General features: G+C 35.6%; 1 protein-coding gene across 1 annotated transcript; it reads left to right on the forward strand.

Annotated features, from left to right (window-relative positions):
* The first annotated feature begins 6381 nt into the window (after positions 1-6381).
* On the forward strand, positions 6382-10960 carry LOC107134796 (olfactory receptor 4C15-like). The gene is made up of 2 exons (XM_015476828.2): positions 6382-6410; positions 10027-10960. Exon 2 carries the CDS (start codon positions 10028-10030, stop codon positions 10958-10960), a length of 933 nt encoding a protein of 310 aa, XP_015332314.1. The 5' UTR covers positions 6382-6410; position 10027.
* The last annotated feature ends 7603 nt before the right edge of the window (positions 10961-18563 follow it).

Raw genomic sequence — 18563 nt, forward strand, 5'->3', positions numbered from 1 at the left:
GTGAAGAGATAAGACTTATTTAATTATTAGTTTTACATAGGACCCTGTCTTTCTTTAAGATTCCCACTTCATTGTTTTTTTTGTTTGTTTGTTTGTTTGTTTTCTTTGTACATTAAGTCAGTAAAACAGGAAGAATGCATGTGGGTCTGAGAATGCAATAAGGTATACAGGGGCCATCAGGGAAATTTAAAAGTATTGTGTACTTAAAAACATATTTTTCACTGCATCTAAAAAATATGATACATTTTCATGCACATTTGAAGATGTGGAGCACACTTATCAGCCTTAGTTATGGTGAGCTAGGAATTAGGAATAAGCCGGCTTTCATTTCTGTCTGGGTCACAGGCTGTGGCAGCTTGTTCTCCCACACATTCCCTTCCCCTGTGCTATTAACTGCACAATCGTTTCTACCTGTAGAGTCTAATCACATCCTCATAGGAGTCCTATTGATAGACATTCTAACTAAATCCAGATGCAGAAGTTTTACCTGAGGCTTATAGTATTTTAAGAATTTAAAAAAACATGCTCCACACCATAAAGCAAGTAAAAGATTGTGGATTTGCACCCAGGCCTGCATGAGTCTGGAGCCAATGTTCTCACTGGTTTCACTTCATTCTCTTTCATGCTTAGGGCTATTCTAAGGAGGCCAGAACTGGATCATATATGAACACTCTGTCATTTATAATAAATAATTGTTTACTGATAGTTGGTGAGTGGACATTAAGTTCATAGTATAGACACTGGTTAGGAATGATTCTGAGACCACAGTGAAAATGGTTGTTTAAAACTAAGCAGGACAGATAGTAATGTAAACATTGCATGTTTGTTAGTTTTAGTAACGTTTCAAATTGTTTCTGTTAACTGTAGCATTCATAAAACAAACTTATTTTTTAATTATTACAAATATGTATATTCTTTTTCTTAATTTTTAATTTGTTTTAATTTGTTATGTATGACAATAGAATGCATTTATGCACTTTGATATATCATATGTAAATGGGATATAATTTCTCATTTTTCTGAGTGTATATGTTGTAGAATCATATTGGTCATACAATCACATATATACATAAAGTAATAATGTCTTTTTAATTCTACTATCTTTCCTATCCCCACATTCCCCCCTCTCCACTTCTGTCACTTCCTTCTACCTAATCTAGAATAACACTATTCTTCTCTAGTGCCCTCTGCCTTATTGTGAATTGGCATCTTTATATTAAATAAAACATTCAGCCTTTGGTTTTTTGGGATTGGCTTATTTCGCTTAGCATGATATTCTCCAACTCCATCCATTTACTGGCAAATATTATAAGATTACTCTTCTTTAAAGCTGACTAATATTCCATTGAGTATATGTACCACATTTTCTTTATCCATTCATCTATTGAAGGACAACTAGGTTGGTTCCATAGTTTAGCTATTGTGAGTTGAGCTTCTATAAACATTGACGTGGCTGCATTACTGTACTATGCTGATTTTAAGTCCTTTGGATATAAACCAAGGAGTGGGATAGCTGGGTCAAATGATGGCTCTATTCCAAGTTTTTTTTTTTTTTTGAGAAATCTCTGTACTGCTTTCCATAGTGGTTGCACCAATTTGCAGTCCCATCAGCAATGTATGAGTGTATATTTTTCATCACATCCTCATCAACATTTATTGTTGCCTATATTCTTTCATGTTCACCATTTTGACAGGAGTGAGATGAAATCTTAAAGTAGTTTTGATCTGCATTTTGCTAATTGCTAGAAATGTTGAACTTTTTTATATAATTGTTGATGGATTGAATTTCTTCTTCTGTGAAGTGTCTGTTCAGTTGCTTAGTCCATTTGTTGATTGGGTTATTTGTCTTTTTGGTGTTAAGTTTCTTAAGTTCTTTATATATCCTAGATATTAATTCTTTGTTGAAGGTACATGTGGTAAAGATTTTCTCTCAATCTGTAGGCTCTCTCCTCATGTTATCAATTATTTCCTTTGCTGAAAACAAGCTTTTTAATTTGAATCCATCCCATTTACTGATTCTTGATTTTACTTCTTGGACTTTAGGACTCTTGTTAAGGAAGTCAGATCCTAGGCAGACAAGGTAAAGATTTGGGCCTAATTTTTCTTCTATTAGATGCAGGACCTCTATTCTAGTGCCTAAGTCTTTGATCCACTTTGAGTTGATTTCTGTGCAGGGTGAGAGATAGAGGTTCAATTTCATTTTGCCCCATCTGGCTTTCCAGTTTTGCCAGCACGATTTGTTGAACAGGCTATCTTTTCTCCAGTGAATGTTTTTGAAACCTTTGTCTAGTATGACATAATTGTATTTATGTGTTTTTTTTTTCTCTGTGTCCTCTATTCTATACCATTGGTCTATAAATCTTTTTTTGGTGCCAATACCATGCCATTTGTTGTTACTATAGCTCTGTAGTATAGTTCAAAGTCTGGTAGTGTGGTGCCTACTGGTTCACTTTTCTTGCCAAGGAGTACTTTAACTATTCTGGGTCTATTAATTTTCAAACAAATTTTAGGATTGATTTTTCTATTTCTATGAAGAATGATATGGGGATTTTAATAGAAATTGCATTAAATCAGTATAACACTTTGGGTAATATGGCCATTTGAACAATATTAATTCTGCATATTCAGGTGCATGGGAGATCTTTCCATGTTCTGAGGTTTACTTCAATTTCTTTCTTTAATTTTCTGTAATTTTTATTGTAGAGGTCCCTCATGTATATTTTTAGAATGATTCCCAGGGTGGATTTTTTTTTTTTTTTTGTGCAAAACACTGTATCTTTATTAGCTTATTTAACCCTCATGGCTCCCCTCTTCAGTACATACAGTGCATGTAGTCTAGTAATGAGAAAACCGAGACATTAATATTTAAGAAACTTTCCTAAAGTCACACTCAGTTCTGGTTGTTAAAGATCTGCCTATTGCTGAAAATACCTTCACTAGATTGTTAACATTACTTCTTGTATAGTAATTATTTAGGAAACAAATGGATTCAGCATCTAACACTTTACTTCAGGTAATATACTTCAGGAGGATCTGTAATTGAGTGGTCGAACTTGGCCTTAGACCTGCCTCAAAAAGGGTCCCAACCCCCAAATGATGCTCAGGACCTAATTCCTCTCTCTTTAACTCAGCTGTCTTTCACTGTGCTGGCCCATTCCCAGAGAGGGTCTCTCCCTGTGGTTAAATAATGGCAGACGGAGGCAACAGGGGCAAAATCTTTCCAACTTCAGCTCCAGAGTAAAGAAGTAGGCATCTTTCTAGAAGCTGGGTGAACCCAACACCAGGTGTGCCTGAGGTTCACCCTCTCTTCTATGGTAGAGGATAGAGGAGTGCAGCGGAGAAGGGAAGTATGCATTGTGATGTCAAATCCCTGGATGTCAGTCCCTCTGGATCATCTGGCAGTCAGTGAGGCATGTGTACAGCCCATGAAAAGCTGTCTTTCTAAACAAGACCCCTCTGAAATTCCTGAGTAGCCTGCAGTAATAAGCAGTGGCCCAATGAGGGCAGTAGAGAGAGGGCACACTGGATACCTCAAGCCCTGGGGAGTGGTGATGAAGCCAACCTGAAGCTCCCCAGCCTTCCTCCTCAGTGTCAGGACTGTTATTCACATCTGCTCTGGCTTCCCACTCCCAGGATTCTCTCTGCCATGAACCCTGGCAGTCACAAAGGACCAGAAAATTAAGAATTTGNTATATATTTAATAACTACTTCTTGCCATAGTACATGTTTTCCATATGGAATGGTGGATGAATAGTTTATCACAGAACTCTATTTTTATATTTACTAGATCTGAATCCTGGAAGAGACAGTATGTTCTGTCCCCAAATATCCATTGCTCTATTCTGGAGTATCATGGGGAATCAAAGCATCAGCAGATAGAAATCCAAGAGCAGAAAGACAAGAAAACACAAAAACAAAACCTCTAATTGCTTGGGACAAAAGTTTTGCAAATACTTGAGCAATTGAAAAACCACACAAAATTGAGTCTTGGCACATCATGCTGATGAATAATTTATCCCTCAGGGGAACCAAACATTAATTCCACGGGTGCATGACCTAAGATGGAAGCCTATTTATAGTCCAGATGGAAATCCAAGGGGAACTTTCACTCCTCTTTGTTTCTTTGTTCCTGTATTTGCTCTGCAGAAGCACTGGGGAGTTGAGTATCAGAGAAGCTCTTCCTGTCTGTCTTAGGTGTTGAGCAAATATTTGATATAGAAAACATTTTGGGGAGCATGAATAAAGATTTCTTCATAGAGAACAGGAGAGGCCATCACTAGAATTTCAAGGAACTGACAGATGGTGAGATTTATAGTTTACTGTTTTGAATTTTCATGGTTGGTTTCAAATTGTGATGCAGTGCTTAAAATGGTGGGTTGTGTGGTGGTGCCGAAAGCTGTGCACAGAAGGTGTCTGTCAGCAACTGTGCACATAGTATAACTATGTGACCTTTAAAACCTCAGAATTTTCATGTTGAATGAGGATTACAAAACTAGCAAGCTCAAGGGATGTGGAAGTCATAGTTGACACAGAATATGAATAGTTCAATGAATAGCAGCTCTTGCTGATAATAGAAAGAAAGCAGCTGTCAGTGTGCAGAGTTGTGCAAAGGGATGAACACTTCTCAATGTGACCACCCCAGGATGGGTGCAGCACCCATGTTTCATGCAGTTCATGCTGTGAGGGGCCCTCAGCAATCTCAGATGCAGCTCCAGCATATTTGAGGATATGGTTACTGAGAAAGGGAAAACCACAGGATGTTCTGGGACAAATGCCGACACATTAAACTTCTAACTGTCGTAAAATGTGAATTTCAAACTGGTACCAGTAAATGCATAAAGGGTGAGGAGGGCTGGGCCTCTGGTAGCACCATTAATGGAAAATTCACCCCAGGTTACAGTTTTAACTTTAGATTCCTTGTTATGGTAGTGTGTTGCTTCCACCTTTGTAAATGAATTGTCCTCAAACCTCACATACTTTCTGTGACCTGTTCTGATGATGGAGAGTCTTGTGTGGTTTTTGTTAATTATGTTCAATTATAAATATCCTCATTATAGTAACCAAACATTTATTGCAAATGAAAAGACTTTATCATTGCAATTTTTGATCTTCTGGATGGCAAAACTCTATTAAATTATCCATACAAATGGAGGTGAATGAGTATAATGTTTTTATTTTTTCCTTAACATGTTGCAAAATGTTTTCCCTTCTATTTCCTTACATCATTGATTACGGTTTTATTCATTACATCATGTGATATGAATGCAAAGGTCTGATGTAAACAGACATTTTTATCACTGAATATTTGAGCTGTGTTTTTGTTACTGCAACATTTTCCATTCTCAAACATCCCCATGTCATTTTGCTTTCATTATATATTTTTAGGGTTTGGATACTTAGGAAAAAAGAATACAAACATATTTATGATTCTGTAAGTATTTGCCAATATGTTTTCAAAAGGATTACATTTAAAATTTTTCTTAAAATTGCTATTCTTGTGATTCACTCAGTCCTTTACTTCACTTTGTATATGTTTGTGCTGCTTAAAAATGGTGACGTCAGTATTTTATATTCATTTTGACTTCTACTGTGAACCCCACGTTCATAATTTCTCTGTATTCGACACTGTGGTCAGGCATCTAGAGGCACAGGGCTTTGTTTAATGGCACATTGCTATTAGACAATGGGGCTGGATTTGTAGTAGTTGATAGCAGAAATCGATCACTGCTTTCCTTTCTATTACTTTTCATTTGGAGTAATTTTAGATAAACAAAAATGTTGCAAATTTTTTGTAAAATTTCTGCAGAACAGACGATTTACCTTAATATTATTACCTGACATTATTATGGGTGCATTTGTCAATCTCTGAAATGAACATTGTTAAATTTTTATACGTAAACACCAGATTTTATTCATATTTCACTAATTTTGCCACTATTGTCCTTTCGATATATCAAGATTCAATCCAAGACAATGACTTTTATTTAAGATGATGAGCATTTAATGATTTGAAACTCTAAACCTTGTGATCATAAACCATGAGGGACAACATATTCTCCATGTCAGATTTTTAACACTAATATTGAGAATTACTTTCCTTTAAGAACAAAAAGGGATTGATTTGTTTACATTCAATGACATTTTAATTATGCAGTGGTATTGCTCTTAGACTACCTAGAAAACAGAAGTGGAGAGAAAAGACGTCAGGAATTATCAAATGACTTTCATAGTTTGTTTTATATTGTTTTCTTCAACTTCCTACTCCATTTGGTTTTCTTTCACAGTGAGGCTGCCTGAAGGAGGCGTGAATACAGATGGGTCTGAGTCCACAATAACATAATCAGAGGATATTAGGGACATTCAAATGTGCAGTGCATTTCAAAATATTATTTCTTCCTGCCACTGAAGACTCTTATTTTTCATAAAAATCTTATTTATAGAAATAAAACCCATAAGTAGAAGTACAAACAGAGCCTTAAATAATTTTAGGGATTCTAAGTAGCCTGATCTTTGCCATAGAACAAATAGAAGGATGTGGATTTGAACCCATGGTTACACAATCTGGCACAGATTTTCTTACTCATTTTCTTTCTCTTTCTTTCCTGCTTTGGTCCTAGAGTAAGATGATCACTGCTGGATGATGCACTACTATTCTTTATTCTGTAATAGTGGTTTCCAATGGATCTAATGTACATTCAGAGTTTGTTTTACATATTTTTTTTAAGTGGCTATGAAGTTGAAAGTACAGATGTTGGTCACGAATGTTCTGAGAACACAATTAAAATGGTTTTAAAGAAAGCAAACAAATAAGTATTGATTTACACAATGCATATTAGTTCATTGTATAAACTTTAAATTGTTTCTGCTTACTCTAAATGGGAGTCATAAACACAGTTTTTTTGTGTTTTTATTTTTACTAAAAATCCATTATATATATTTTGAAATAAACATATATACATATAAATGTAGAAAAGTTTATATGCACACCATTCCTATGCTCGTTCACTGATATATTTCAGTTATACGTACAGGTGAGGACATTTTCAATCATTCTTTGAAGTTGTGTTTGTCTGTGGACTGATGTCAAGAGTTCAGGTAATTACCTGGAGGATTTGTGGAGGAGCTTTCTGCAGGCAAGGCTGCTGGCTGCTTTATGTGAGCACATAGTAACTACAAACTGGTAAAGGCCACTCATCATAAGCAACATTTCCACACTTTCAAATTTGACCTCATGATAACCCTGGGAGGTGAGAAAAATGTACATCTCTGCCTGACAAGATAGTTTCATAGGTTTGAAACATTTATCTTGAGTTATACCTGATGAGAATGGATTGTGTTGTAGTAAGCATTGACAAAGGATGAATGAAGCTTCTAGACTTTGGCTGACAGCTAACCTATTCTCTTCCTTACCTAGGTGGCTGTTGCTGATTTGCATGTCTAGGGGAATGGCCAATTCCTCATCACTTTTTAGGTTTCCTTCATCAAGTTGCCTCATTCTAACATGAACAAGGAATTAGCGGCTTCAAGGTTCACATGTGGATAGAAATTCTAGAAATATCAGCCTGCAGTGAAGTCCTTGCTGGAAAATAAAATTTCCCATCCTTTTCCTGTTGATCCAGGGGAAAGGACTTGGGCATGGGGACAGAGGTGCTGTGTGTGACATCCCATATCAAGCATCTGCTGTTCACTTGAACATAAGGTCTTTAAGCTTGAGTTTCCAATTTATAGAATGGGATAATAACACCAAACACAGTCTGACTTCTAGACAATGAGTCATGAGCTCTAACTGGCCTTGAATTCACTCAGGGACCATGATAACCCTCAGGAATAAACATAATAAATAACAAAACCAATAAAGCCTATATATATTTCATGGGTATTTTAGAGCTAGAAAATATTCCATGAATTCTCCTTTTTTTAAAAAAAAATAACAAGTTAATTCATTTAAAAGCCAATTCACTATGGACTTTTTAAAAAAATCATAGCAAGAATCGTCATCATTTTTGAGTACCTCTTAAAGTACTTATTTTTGTGCTTCTTGTTACTGATAAGAGTGTTCTAATAACAACTGGCATACTGCTATCTACTGTTTCATGCCCATGGGAGGCATGATTAATAAATCACTGTCCTTCTATAGTTTCAGAATGATTCCCAATTATTTGCTGTGGAAATCACTGATAAATTATCAATGTCACTTAAAAAAAAGCAAAAACTATTCTTCTTCTTTAACATATGTGCATGCTTTCTTTCCCCCTTATTAAAACTCTGACATTTTAAAGTATTCTATAGTTCACCCCCACCTCAGTTTTTCTGACCTCTGGTAACTACATTAAACAAATTTCTCATTTTTGTTCTCAGTGATAATAACTCAATAAGCAGTATTCATAATAATAATAAAACACTTATAAGTTGGTGAAGGTGTTCCTGCACCCGTTGTCTGACAGGGTCACAGCGTGGGGGATGCTGCGGCAGGGCTGCACCATCTGGAAACCGGAACCATGGGGAATGTTAAGTGTTTTGTTTATGATCCTCATGATATGGATAACAGGGCATATGTCAATCAATAATAGAAGTATGTATTGACTGAGATTGCAGGAAAATTCCCAGAATGAGACTAAGAATACAATTGAGACATGTCATGAGGTGCATTTCAATATCCCTCAGGATACAAACAATAGTGTTATTCCTCAAGCCTAAACAAGAAATATCTATCCTATGATTAACAATTTACAATAGATTCCCCCAACTCAGCCCTAAAACCACAACATGTACAAGAGCCTAGCTACAGAAAAGCAATTGCTGTGCCAACAGTACAAGGACCACCGTATATAGCTTATGGTATCTCCCACGAGGAAAAGAGGCTAATAAAAATACATCCCCCCATCAACACACCCTCCTTTGCCTTACACAGAAATTTATGATGAAAATGGAAAACATACAGTTAATATAAATGACAAATAGATTGAGATGCAGAGACTGCCCTTTAGTTACAGAATACAAAGACTTAAGACTTGGTGTACTTTAACCAAGGATCAAATAAATTCTGAAGGAAAGCAGTAAAATAGGTCATATGAAAAAAGGAAATTACCTTGGAAATTAAAAATAAAATAATGTAAAATTAACATAGATATATTTTAGAGGCACTTCAGATTAATAGGCTTTTTAAGAAATAGACTGTCACTATTTTAAGTGTGTTTTACTGGGATTTTAGTTTAGAAGTAAGAAAGCTTACCAATAATCATAAGCATGCTTTAAAGTTAAAGGTCAATGAAATAATTATTGGTATGATTTAAAGTTAAAAGTGAATAATAGGTCAGGAGACATGTAGTCAAGTTGCATAGCCTAGCACCTAGTGATTGAGGTAAAAATGTAAAAGCTTTATCGTGATTGGCAAAGGTTACAGGAAAATATTTTAAACAATATACTCAACATCTCAGGTAATCAATGTATGTCAGAAAAGATTGTAACTCATGAAAATTATGTAAACCAAAGAAGTTTCACACTTTGAAGCTATCCATTAAATACCTGAAAAAACACCTGCAAAAAAGGTATGAAAATAAAGGCCCCTCTAGGGGCAGCAGATTTTTTCGGGGGGCTGCTTATAACTTGCAACCTGTTGTCTCGACTCTTCTTCTTTCGCTGACACCACTCCTCCTTCAGGACCCCTGGGTTCCCCACCAGGGCTGGACCCTGGCAATAAGTAGTCTGGCATGTGCTTATACTCCTATAATCCCAGAGGCTTAGAAGGTGAAGGCAGAAGGATTGCAAGTTCAAAGCTGGTCTCAGCAACTTAGCAAGACCCTAAGTCATTTAGTGAGAATTTCTCAAAATTAAAAATTTAAAAAAGGTTTTGGGATGTATCTAAGTGGTTATGCATGGCAAGGTTCAGTGACTTGTACAAGAAAAAAATCATAAGTATATAAAAGCTTGTTGGTGTGATGATTACTATTAAAACTAGTGTGATGTAATTTTTTGTTCTACTTGCAGAACCACATCATCAGTTTTATGTTAACCACTTTGTAAAATCATGAAGAACCAAAGCTTCATAACTGAATTTGTCTTCATGGGGCTTTCACAGAATTCTACTATTCAAAAAATATTATTTGTTGTGTTTTTGTTGGTCTACATTGTGACTATTGGAGGCAACATGCTGATTGTAGTGACCATCCTCTGTAGCCCTGCACTGCTGGGCTCCCCCATGTACTTCTTCTTGGCTGTCCTGTCCTTCCTGGATGTGTGCTATTCCTCTGCCATTACACCAAAGATGGTTGTGGACTCCATTCATGAAAGGAAAACCATCACATTTGAAGGATGCATGATTCAAATTTTTACTGAGCACTTATTTGGTGGGGCAGAGATGATAATCCTCACAGCCATGGCCTATGACCGCTATGTGGCCATTTGCAAGCCCTTGCACTACTCTTCCATCATGAACTGGAGGCTCTGTGGCATTCTGGTGGGGGTGGCCTGGACAGGGGGCTTCTTGCATTCCATCATTCAGATTCTCTTTACTTTCCAGCTGCCCTTTTGTGGCCCTAATGTCATTGATCATTTCATGTGTAACTTGTACCCATTATTGAAGCTGGCCTGCACCGACACTCACATACTAGGTCTTCTGGTGATCGCCAACAGTGGGTTAATCTGCATCATCAACTTCTCCTTGTTGCTGGTCTCCTATGGCATCATCTTGTTCTCCCTGAGAAAACACAGTGCTGAGGGGCAGAAGAAAGCTCTGTCCACCTGTGGATCTCACATTACTGTTGTGGTTTTGTTTTTTGTCCCCTGCATATTTATATATGCACGACCTCCATCTATATTCTCTTTTGATAAAGAAGTGGAAATGTTTTACACTGTCTTCACTCCCTTGCTCAATCCTTTGGTTTACACACTGCGGAACAAGGAAGTGAAAAATGCCATGAGGAAATTGTGGAAGAGACTTGTGATCTCTAATAAAATATAAATAATTCAGTACAAAAAAATAGAATGTAAATATAAAGAAGATAATATTTAGTAAAATAAATATTTTTTGGCATGTTCCTTATATGGAAAGAGATTACATAATTCTAAGAAGCATTATACTGAGTGGGGTATTTAAAAGTAATATTTTCAATATGAGATCATGATTTCACTCAGAGTTGCCTACTCAGTTCTGCCATATGAAAATTAAAGATAGTTCAATTTTATACTTTCTGAAATTTATTAAAAAGAAGAAGGAATTTAAGTATAATTTTCATTAATATTATGCTTTCAAGAGTAGAAAAACTTTTTTTGAAGAAAATAGTAGAAATTGGAACATTCCATGTGAAAAGAATGTTAATGTTATCTCTGATAGTGAAGTCAGTGTTTCTGATGTAGAATATCAGGATTTAAGAACATCAGAGAGAAGATCTTTTAAGTCACCTGCATCTTTGCATTCCATGTTAAATGTGGATCCAGTATCATCTGCTAGAGTTGAGTTACTTCTTGAATTTGAGAGATAAAAATCTGATTGTTCCAATTCTGCCTATGGTAGTGGTACCTAAATTTACTGCAGAGAATTTGGAGTTCAGCATTGAAGTCATTTATCCTATTACAATCAAAGGTAACTCCTATGACACCACACTACTAACCATATCAGGTCAATATTACAGGTATAGTGAGCACACTTTCCCCACACCCCCATTGAGGGAATAAAACACAGAAGAACCAGATATAAAAGCAGATTTTCAAAAGAGGATTAGCTAAATTTGACTCGATGATTTTCATTTTCCTCAGTTCATGTACCTAGTTGCAAATAACTCATTTGTACAATTATCAATAAAGAGATCATTACAATTTTTAAACATATTTGGTGTCATTACTATGTTTTGCTAGCCTCAGATTGTCAAGTGTCACGGGTGATAGATTTATTTAGAGTTAAATACTTAATTTTTTCTCTAGCAAAAAACAAAGCAACAACAACAAAAAGTAAAAACAAAACAAAACAAAACAGAATAATCCCTGCTGACATGCCAGTAGAGTATTATGGACAAAAATAGTAAATCATCTATTTTTTTCCTCTCCTCAATTTTTCATGTGACCCTCAAAGTAAAACAGCATTTTAGTAGTCTTTCTCATAATAGACATGCAAACGATACTTGTAATTTCATTGCTCACCCCTGAAAATGTAGTTCAAGTATTACATTGTTAAGTCTAAAACCTCACCTGGGACAATGTGGGTGTCCTGCAGGAGACCAAGAGTGTGACAAGGCTCAGACATGAGAGTATGCTTCTCCTTGGCCTTTTCCTTTCTTCACATCTGCCTGTCCTCAAAGCAGGAGTAGCTTCTTCATGCCCTCTGCCTTCCAAGATCCTCATATTTTACTTCATTTTCACTAGGAACTAGTTCAAGAAGTATGGATCTGCTAGATTGGCTCTATTGCTTTACGTATCTGTAACACTAAAATTTGAAATATAGCTATAAAATAAAACTATTCTGGACAGATAGCACTGACCAACACCAATTCATGTTTGATGTACCATACACTCAAATTCAACGTTTATTTTAAAATTATTTTAATGCCCAACATTGCATTGTGAACTCTGTTTTTATGTACAATGAGAAAATCCACCAATATTCAGCAGGGGAGTAGACAAATACTGAAAGACATCTACCCAACCTTTTTCATTTCCAGTAGTTTATTGAACAACAGTAATTCAAAATTCTCCCCCAAACCATGGTTGCTTTGCTTTTCCATTTTATTTTCTATGCTGATTACTTTAGGCATGGTGAAGCTCTTTCCAATATTTTCAGCTTTTATTCTATTTCACTGTTATGCTAATTATAATTTAACCTGTTATAGTTTCTGTAGTTATTCAAAGAGTTTTCAGAAACACATTATATTAATGTAAAAAGTGTGAATTTAGAAAAATGTCTCTGGATATCTGAGAGAAGAAAATACACCTAGAACAAGATCCTAATTTTAAAACTTTATTCAGAAATGAAATCTTGTGAAATCATAAGTCAGATACATTCTTGACTTTGTTCAATGTCTTATTTAGGTTTTCCCCCCTAAACTATGCTCTGTCTACCATGGATCGTGGCTCACTTTTGCACTGTGGGTATTACTTTGTCCGACTTTCAGATTATCTTTCTTCTGTGGCTCTTAGTAAAAATGCCATTTTCCTTTTTGCTCTGACTCCTCCCCTTGTCCTCTAATCATTTAAATATTTTTCTCACTATTGTTTTTCAATATGTGTATAAATTGACATTCTTTTTGATTCTTCCTGAAGATTGCATCCATTTGTGTAGTCAGAACACTTGAAAAGGCCAGTGTTTTCTTTTCTGTCTGTGGCTTCTTGGATTTATATTGGCTCTTCCTGGATGGTTATAATGTGGGCTTTGTGTGGCATGAGGGGAGGGGTATTAGGAGAGTCATTTCAGGGAGTTTGAAAACTCGGATTCTCCTCCTGGATCTCTGATTGCTCGCTTCAAAACTCTACTTCTCACTTTAGCATGAGCTGTGCACAGTGGTTTTAATATATTGTAAAGTATTTAAATGAATAATGTTGAAGTAAAAATGAGAGAATGATACATTAAAGATTATATGATTCAATAAATATGCACACATTTTAATACTTGGCAACATTAGCAGGTAAGTTACCTGCTTGGTGCAATCTAGAACAGTTTTTCTGAGCAGCTCATGTTTAAACTGGTGCTGTGTCCACAGTAAAAATGGAGAGTGGAGGTGAGAGCAGAGGAAGGGTTGGTGAGACAAGGAGCAATCAGGGAATGTATTCAGGAGGGACAGCAGTTGTTAGCCTGAAACATGGATGAGCTCAAGCCCAGGAGGACAAGTGCAAAGGGAGATAGTGGTACAGGCAGCTTTAAAAGTCATGGTGAGCATCTCAAACAGTGCATCTGAAATCTGAAGTAATTATTTTGTTATGTTTAGAAATCATATATTAACTGCCCTGTTTTACTTCTCAAGTGATAGAAAGGAAGTAAAAAGCTGGGAGTAGTTGGAAAAGTGATGAGAATTTGTACTACCTGAATTTTCTCCTTCTCTACAGAAATAAAATAAGCATCTCAATAAAAGCCTGTGAGGATTGACCTGAAGGATTGTAGGGTTGGCCATTATCACATTGGGATTCATGTCATCTCAGCCTGAATTTTGTGTCTGCAAGCTCCAATGATTTTCACAATGAAAACCAAGAATAACTCACCCAAAGGGAGAAAGATTTTTGTCTATTAAACTGTATACCGCATTTTTATAGAATATATGAGTAACAAATATTGTATAAAACTTGTTTCCTATGTCTGATAATATAAAATGATCCTCTTAAAGCTGAGGAAATATGTTTAGTACTTTTGTACCCACAGATAACAGTATGTAGTAAGTCTTCTGAGCCTTCCAGAAGAAACAAATTGGCAAGTCCACAACCACCTATAGATGGTACTTGGGAAGTCCTCATTCTAGTCTTTGTTATATGGGGACCACCATGAGTCAGGTTGTATATTTTGCCCTGAGTTACTAAATGCAGGGAATAGAAAGATGGATATCTTCAATGGGTGTCTGGCATCTGAAAAGGGGTAGGATCTTCATTATGGATGATTTCCAAGTCCAATTGTGTGTAACTTAGGTTTAAAAAAAAGAGAGAGAGAGATAAAATTCAATTAAAATTTTTTGAGTGACATTTATTCTTTGGTGTGGCTTAATTGAAAAGCTCTATCATATTTTTATGCCTCCAAATTTTATACTTACTTAATAAATAAATTATCCAAATTTCATAACCATACATTCATGGTCTATCTGAATAACTGGTTTTCAGGTTTTGTTATTGATTTTTCGTTTTACTATGACATTGGAATCTGGCTAACTGGAAATTTCACATTGATCTTTTTGTCCCCAAAAGTGCTTTCTTTCTTATTTCCATTTATTTTTCTTATCCCAAATGTCCTCACTCCTCTGATTTTTCATATCTCTAGTTATGAGCCTTTTCACAACCTAAGATCTATTTTATGGTTATTTTTATTAACATCAATATTCAAGATGCCATGCACTTTAAACTCATTTTGTTTGTTTATATTTACTAAAGTTTTTTTGATCTGTCATTCATACCTTCTCATCTATGTGAAAAAGTCTAGGATGATCTATGGTATCAACATATGTCACTCAGCAAAGGAACTCTGTGTTTTAAAGCAGTTATGCAGGCATCTGCATTATAGGTAAATGAACAGTTGAAATCAATATTTTGAATAATGGAATTCACCTCTTGGGAAGCCAGTGCTGATAAGATAGGTTTTAGAATCGTTTATGTTCTACAGGGGAAGACCAAGGGACTGGATGAATGTCAGATCCCTGGTGGGCAGTGGGGTGTGGTTTGACAGGAGGCAGAGTGGCTTCAGAATTTCAGTGCTGATCACTGAGATAACACACTTCACAATCTGGTTACATATATGTGTTTAAGAATCTAGTTGAGAATTTGATTATCTGGATTGATGTTTGCAAGGTTTAAATTGCCTGGCCACTCTTTCCTCCTACTGATTACAGTATGTGGCTGTGGGACTGTGGACATTCAACAAATATCACATTTTCGAATTCAGTGATTAAGTCCATAGACTGTGGATATAACAGTCCTTTAGTGTCTCACCCTTTCTTATGAATCCATAAAATTAGCACTTTTTATGGAGGGTGAATAGACATAAAATTAGACATGATACACAATTTAGATACTGAAAATATAGAAAATTGTTTATGAGGGTCCTTGTGAGGGTGCTTAAGAAGCTATGTCCAAGTTTTCCCTAAACATCATTTTAAATCCTATGTTCTTTGACATTAATTAGGTCTGGTATAATATCTTTCAAATAAATGAAAAGAGGAAATTTCCTCCAATCTCCTCTTTAAATTTGTTTTTGTTTTTAAAATTATTGTTTTATAAGTTCAGTTTCTGAGAGAAATGTAACATTTCAAGTAATGCATCCTCTACACATATTTTATATGAAATATTTTTCTTTAATAAGTACTCCTTGCTGTAGTACATTTTCCATATGGACAGGTGGATGATGGTTTATCACAGAACTCTGTTTTTACATTTCCTACGCACAAGCATTTGGTCTGAATCCTGCAAGAGACAGTATGTTCTGTTCCCAAATACCCACTGCTCTATTCCTGAGTATCATGGGAAATGAAAGCTTGTACAGATAGAAACACAAGGGCATGAAGACAAGAAAACAGAGAAACAAACAAAACCTCTAATTGCTTGGGACATAATTCTCGAGCAATTGAAAAAACCACACAAAGTTATGTCTTGGCACATATGCTGATGAATAATTTCTCCCTTGGGGGAACCAAACAGTAATTCTACAGGTGAATGACCTATGATGGAAGCCTCTTTAAAGTCCAGATGGAAATCCAAGAGAAACTTTTGCTCCTTTTTGTTTCTTTGTTCCTTAGACTGCTCTGGAAGAGCAGTGGGGATGGTTGACTGTCAGAGAGGCTCTTCTTCTCTGTCTCAGGGGTTGAGAAAATATTGGGTATAGACATCACAGTTTGGAGAGTACAAGTGAAGATTTCTCCTGAGAACAGCAGAGGCCATCACTAGTAATTTCAAGGAACTGACACACGGTGAGATTTATAGTTTACTGTTTGAATTTTCATAGTTGATTTCAAATTGTGATGCAGTGCTTAAAAGGGTGGGTCGTGTAGCAGTGCCTAGGTCTGTGCACAGAATGTGTCTGTCAGCAATTGTCCATTTGGTATAACTGTGTGACCTTTACAGCCTCAGAATTTTCATGTTGAATGAGGATTACAAAACTAGCAAGCTCAAGGGATGTGGAATCAATAAAATAATACATGTGGAACAAACAGTACATAGTTGACACAGAATATGAATAGTTCAATGAATAGAAGCTCTTGCTGATAATAGAAAGAAAGCAGCTGTCAGTGTGCAGAGTTGTGCAAAGGGATGAACACTTCTCAATGTGACCACCCCAGGAGGGGTGCAGCACCCATAGTTCATGCAGTTAATGCTGTGAGGGGCCCTCAGCAATCTCAGATGCAGATCCAACATATTTGAGGATATGGTTACTGAGAAACGGAAAACCACAGGATGTTCTAGGACAAATGCAGACACATTAAACTTCTGTTGTAAAATGTGAATTTCAAACTGATATCAGTAAATGCATAAAGGGTGAGGAGGGCTGGGCCTCTGGTAGCGCCAATAATGGAAGATTCACCCCAGGTCACAATTTTAACTTTAGATTCCCTGTTATGGTAGTGTGTTGCTTCCACCTTTGTAAATGAATTGTCCTTAAACCTCACATCCATTCTGTGAGCTGTTCTGATGATGGAGAGTCTTGTGTGGTTTTTGCTAATTATGTTCAATTATAAATATTCTCATCACAGTAACCAAACATTTATTGCAAATGAAAAGACTTTATCATTGCAATTTTTGATCTCCTGGATGACAAAACTCTATTTAAATTATCCATACAAATGGAGGAGAATGAGTATAATGTTTTTATTTCTTCCTTAACATGTTGCAAAATGTTTTCCCTTCTATTTCCTTACATCATTGATTATGGTTTTATTCATTACATCATGTGATATGAATGCAAAGGTCTGATGTAAACAGACATGTTTCTCATTGAATATTTGAGCTGTGTTTTTGTTTCTTATGTTACTGCAGCATTTTCCATTCTAAAACATCCTCATGATGTTTTTAGGGTTTGAATAATTAGGAGAAAGAATACAAACATCATTATGATTATAGAAGTATTTGCCAATATATTTTCAAAAGGATTACATTTAAAACTTTTTTAAATTGATATTCTTGTGATTCATTCAGTCCTTTACTTCACTTTGTATATGTTTGTGCTACTTAAAAATGGTGATGTCAGTATTTTTGTATTCATTTTGACTTCTATTGTGAACCCCATGTTCATTATTTCTCTGTATTTGGCACTGTGGCCAGGCAGCTTAAAGCACAGGGCTTTTTTAAATGGTACATTGCTGTTAGACATTGAGGCTGGAATTGTAGATATTTGACAGCAGAAATTGATCATGCTTTTCTTTCTATTAACTTTACTTTTGGAGTAATTTTAGATAAACCACAAAGGTGCATACATTTTCTGCAAAATTCCTGCAGAAGAGACAATTTGCCTTAATATTATTAGCTTACATTATTATGAGTGTATTTGTCAATCTGTGACATGAACATAGATATATTTTTATAAATAAAAACCAGATTTCATTCATATTTCACTAATTTTGCCACTATTGCCATTTTGATATATCAAGATTCAATCCAAGACAATGACTTTTATTTAAGATAATGAGCATTTAATGATTTAAAACTCTAAACCTTGTGATCATAAACCATGAGGGACAACATATTCTCCATGTCAGATATTTACCACTAATATTCAGAATTATTTTCCTTTGGGAAAAAAGGGATTGGTTTGTTTACATTCAACAACATTTCAATTAAGCAGTGGTATTGCTCTTAGACTACCTAGAAAGCAGAAGTGGAGAGATAAGATGTCTATAATTATTAGACAACTCACAGAGTTTTTTTTTATGTTGTTTTCTTCAATTTCATAC

The sequence above is a fragment of the Marmota marmota genome, unplaced genomic scaffold (assembly GCF_001458135.2).
Source record: "Marmota marmota marmota unplaced genomic scaffold, marMar, whole genome shotgun sequence".
Taxonomy (NCBI): domain Eukaryota; kingdom Metazoa; phylum Chordata; class Mammalia; order Rodentia; family Sciuridae; genus Marmota; species Marmota marmota.

What these genes read in the sequence shown, in the direction of transcription:
- LOC107134796 (XM_015476828.2), top strand. Translation starts at nt 10,028, where the DNA reads ATGAAGAACCAAAGCTTCATAACTGAATTTGTCTTCATGGGGCTTTCA.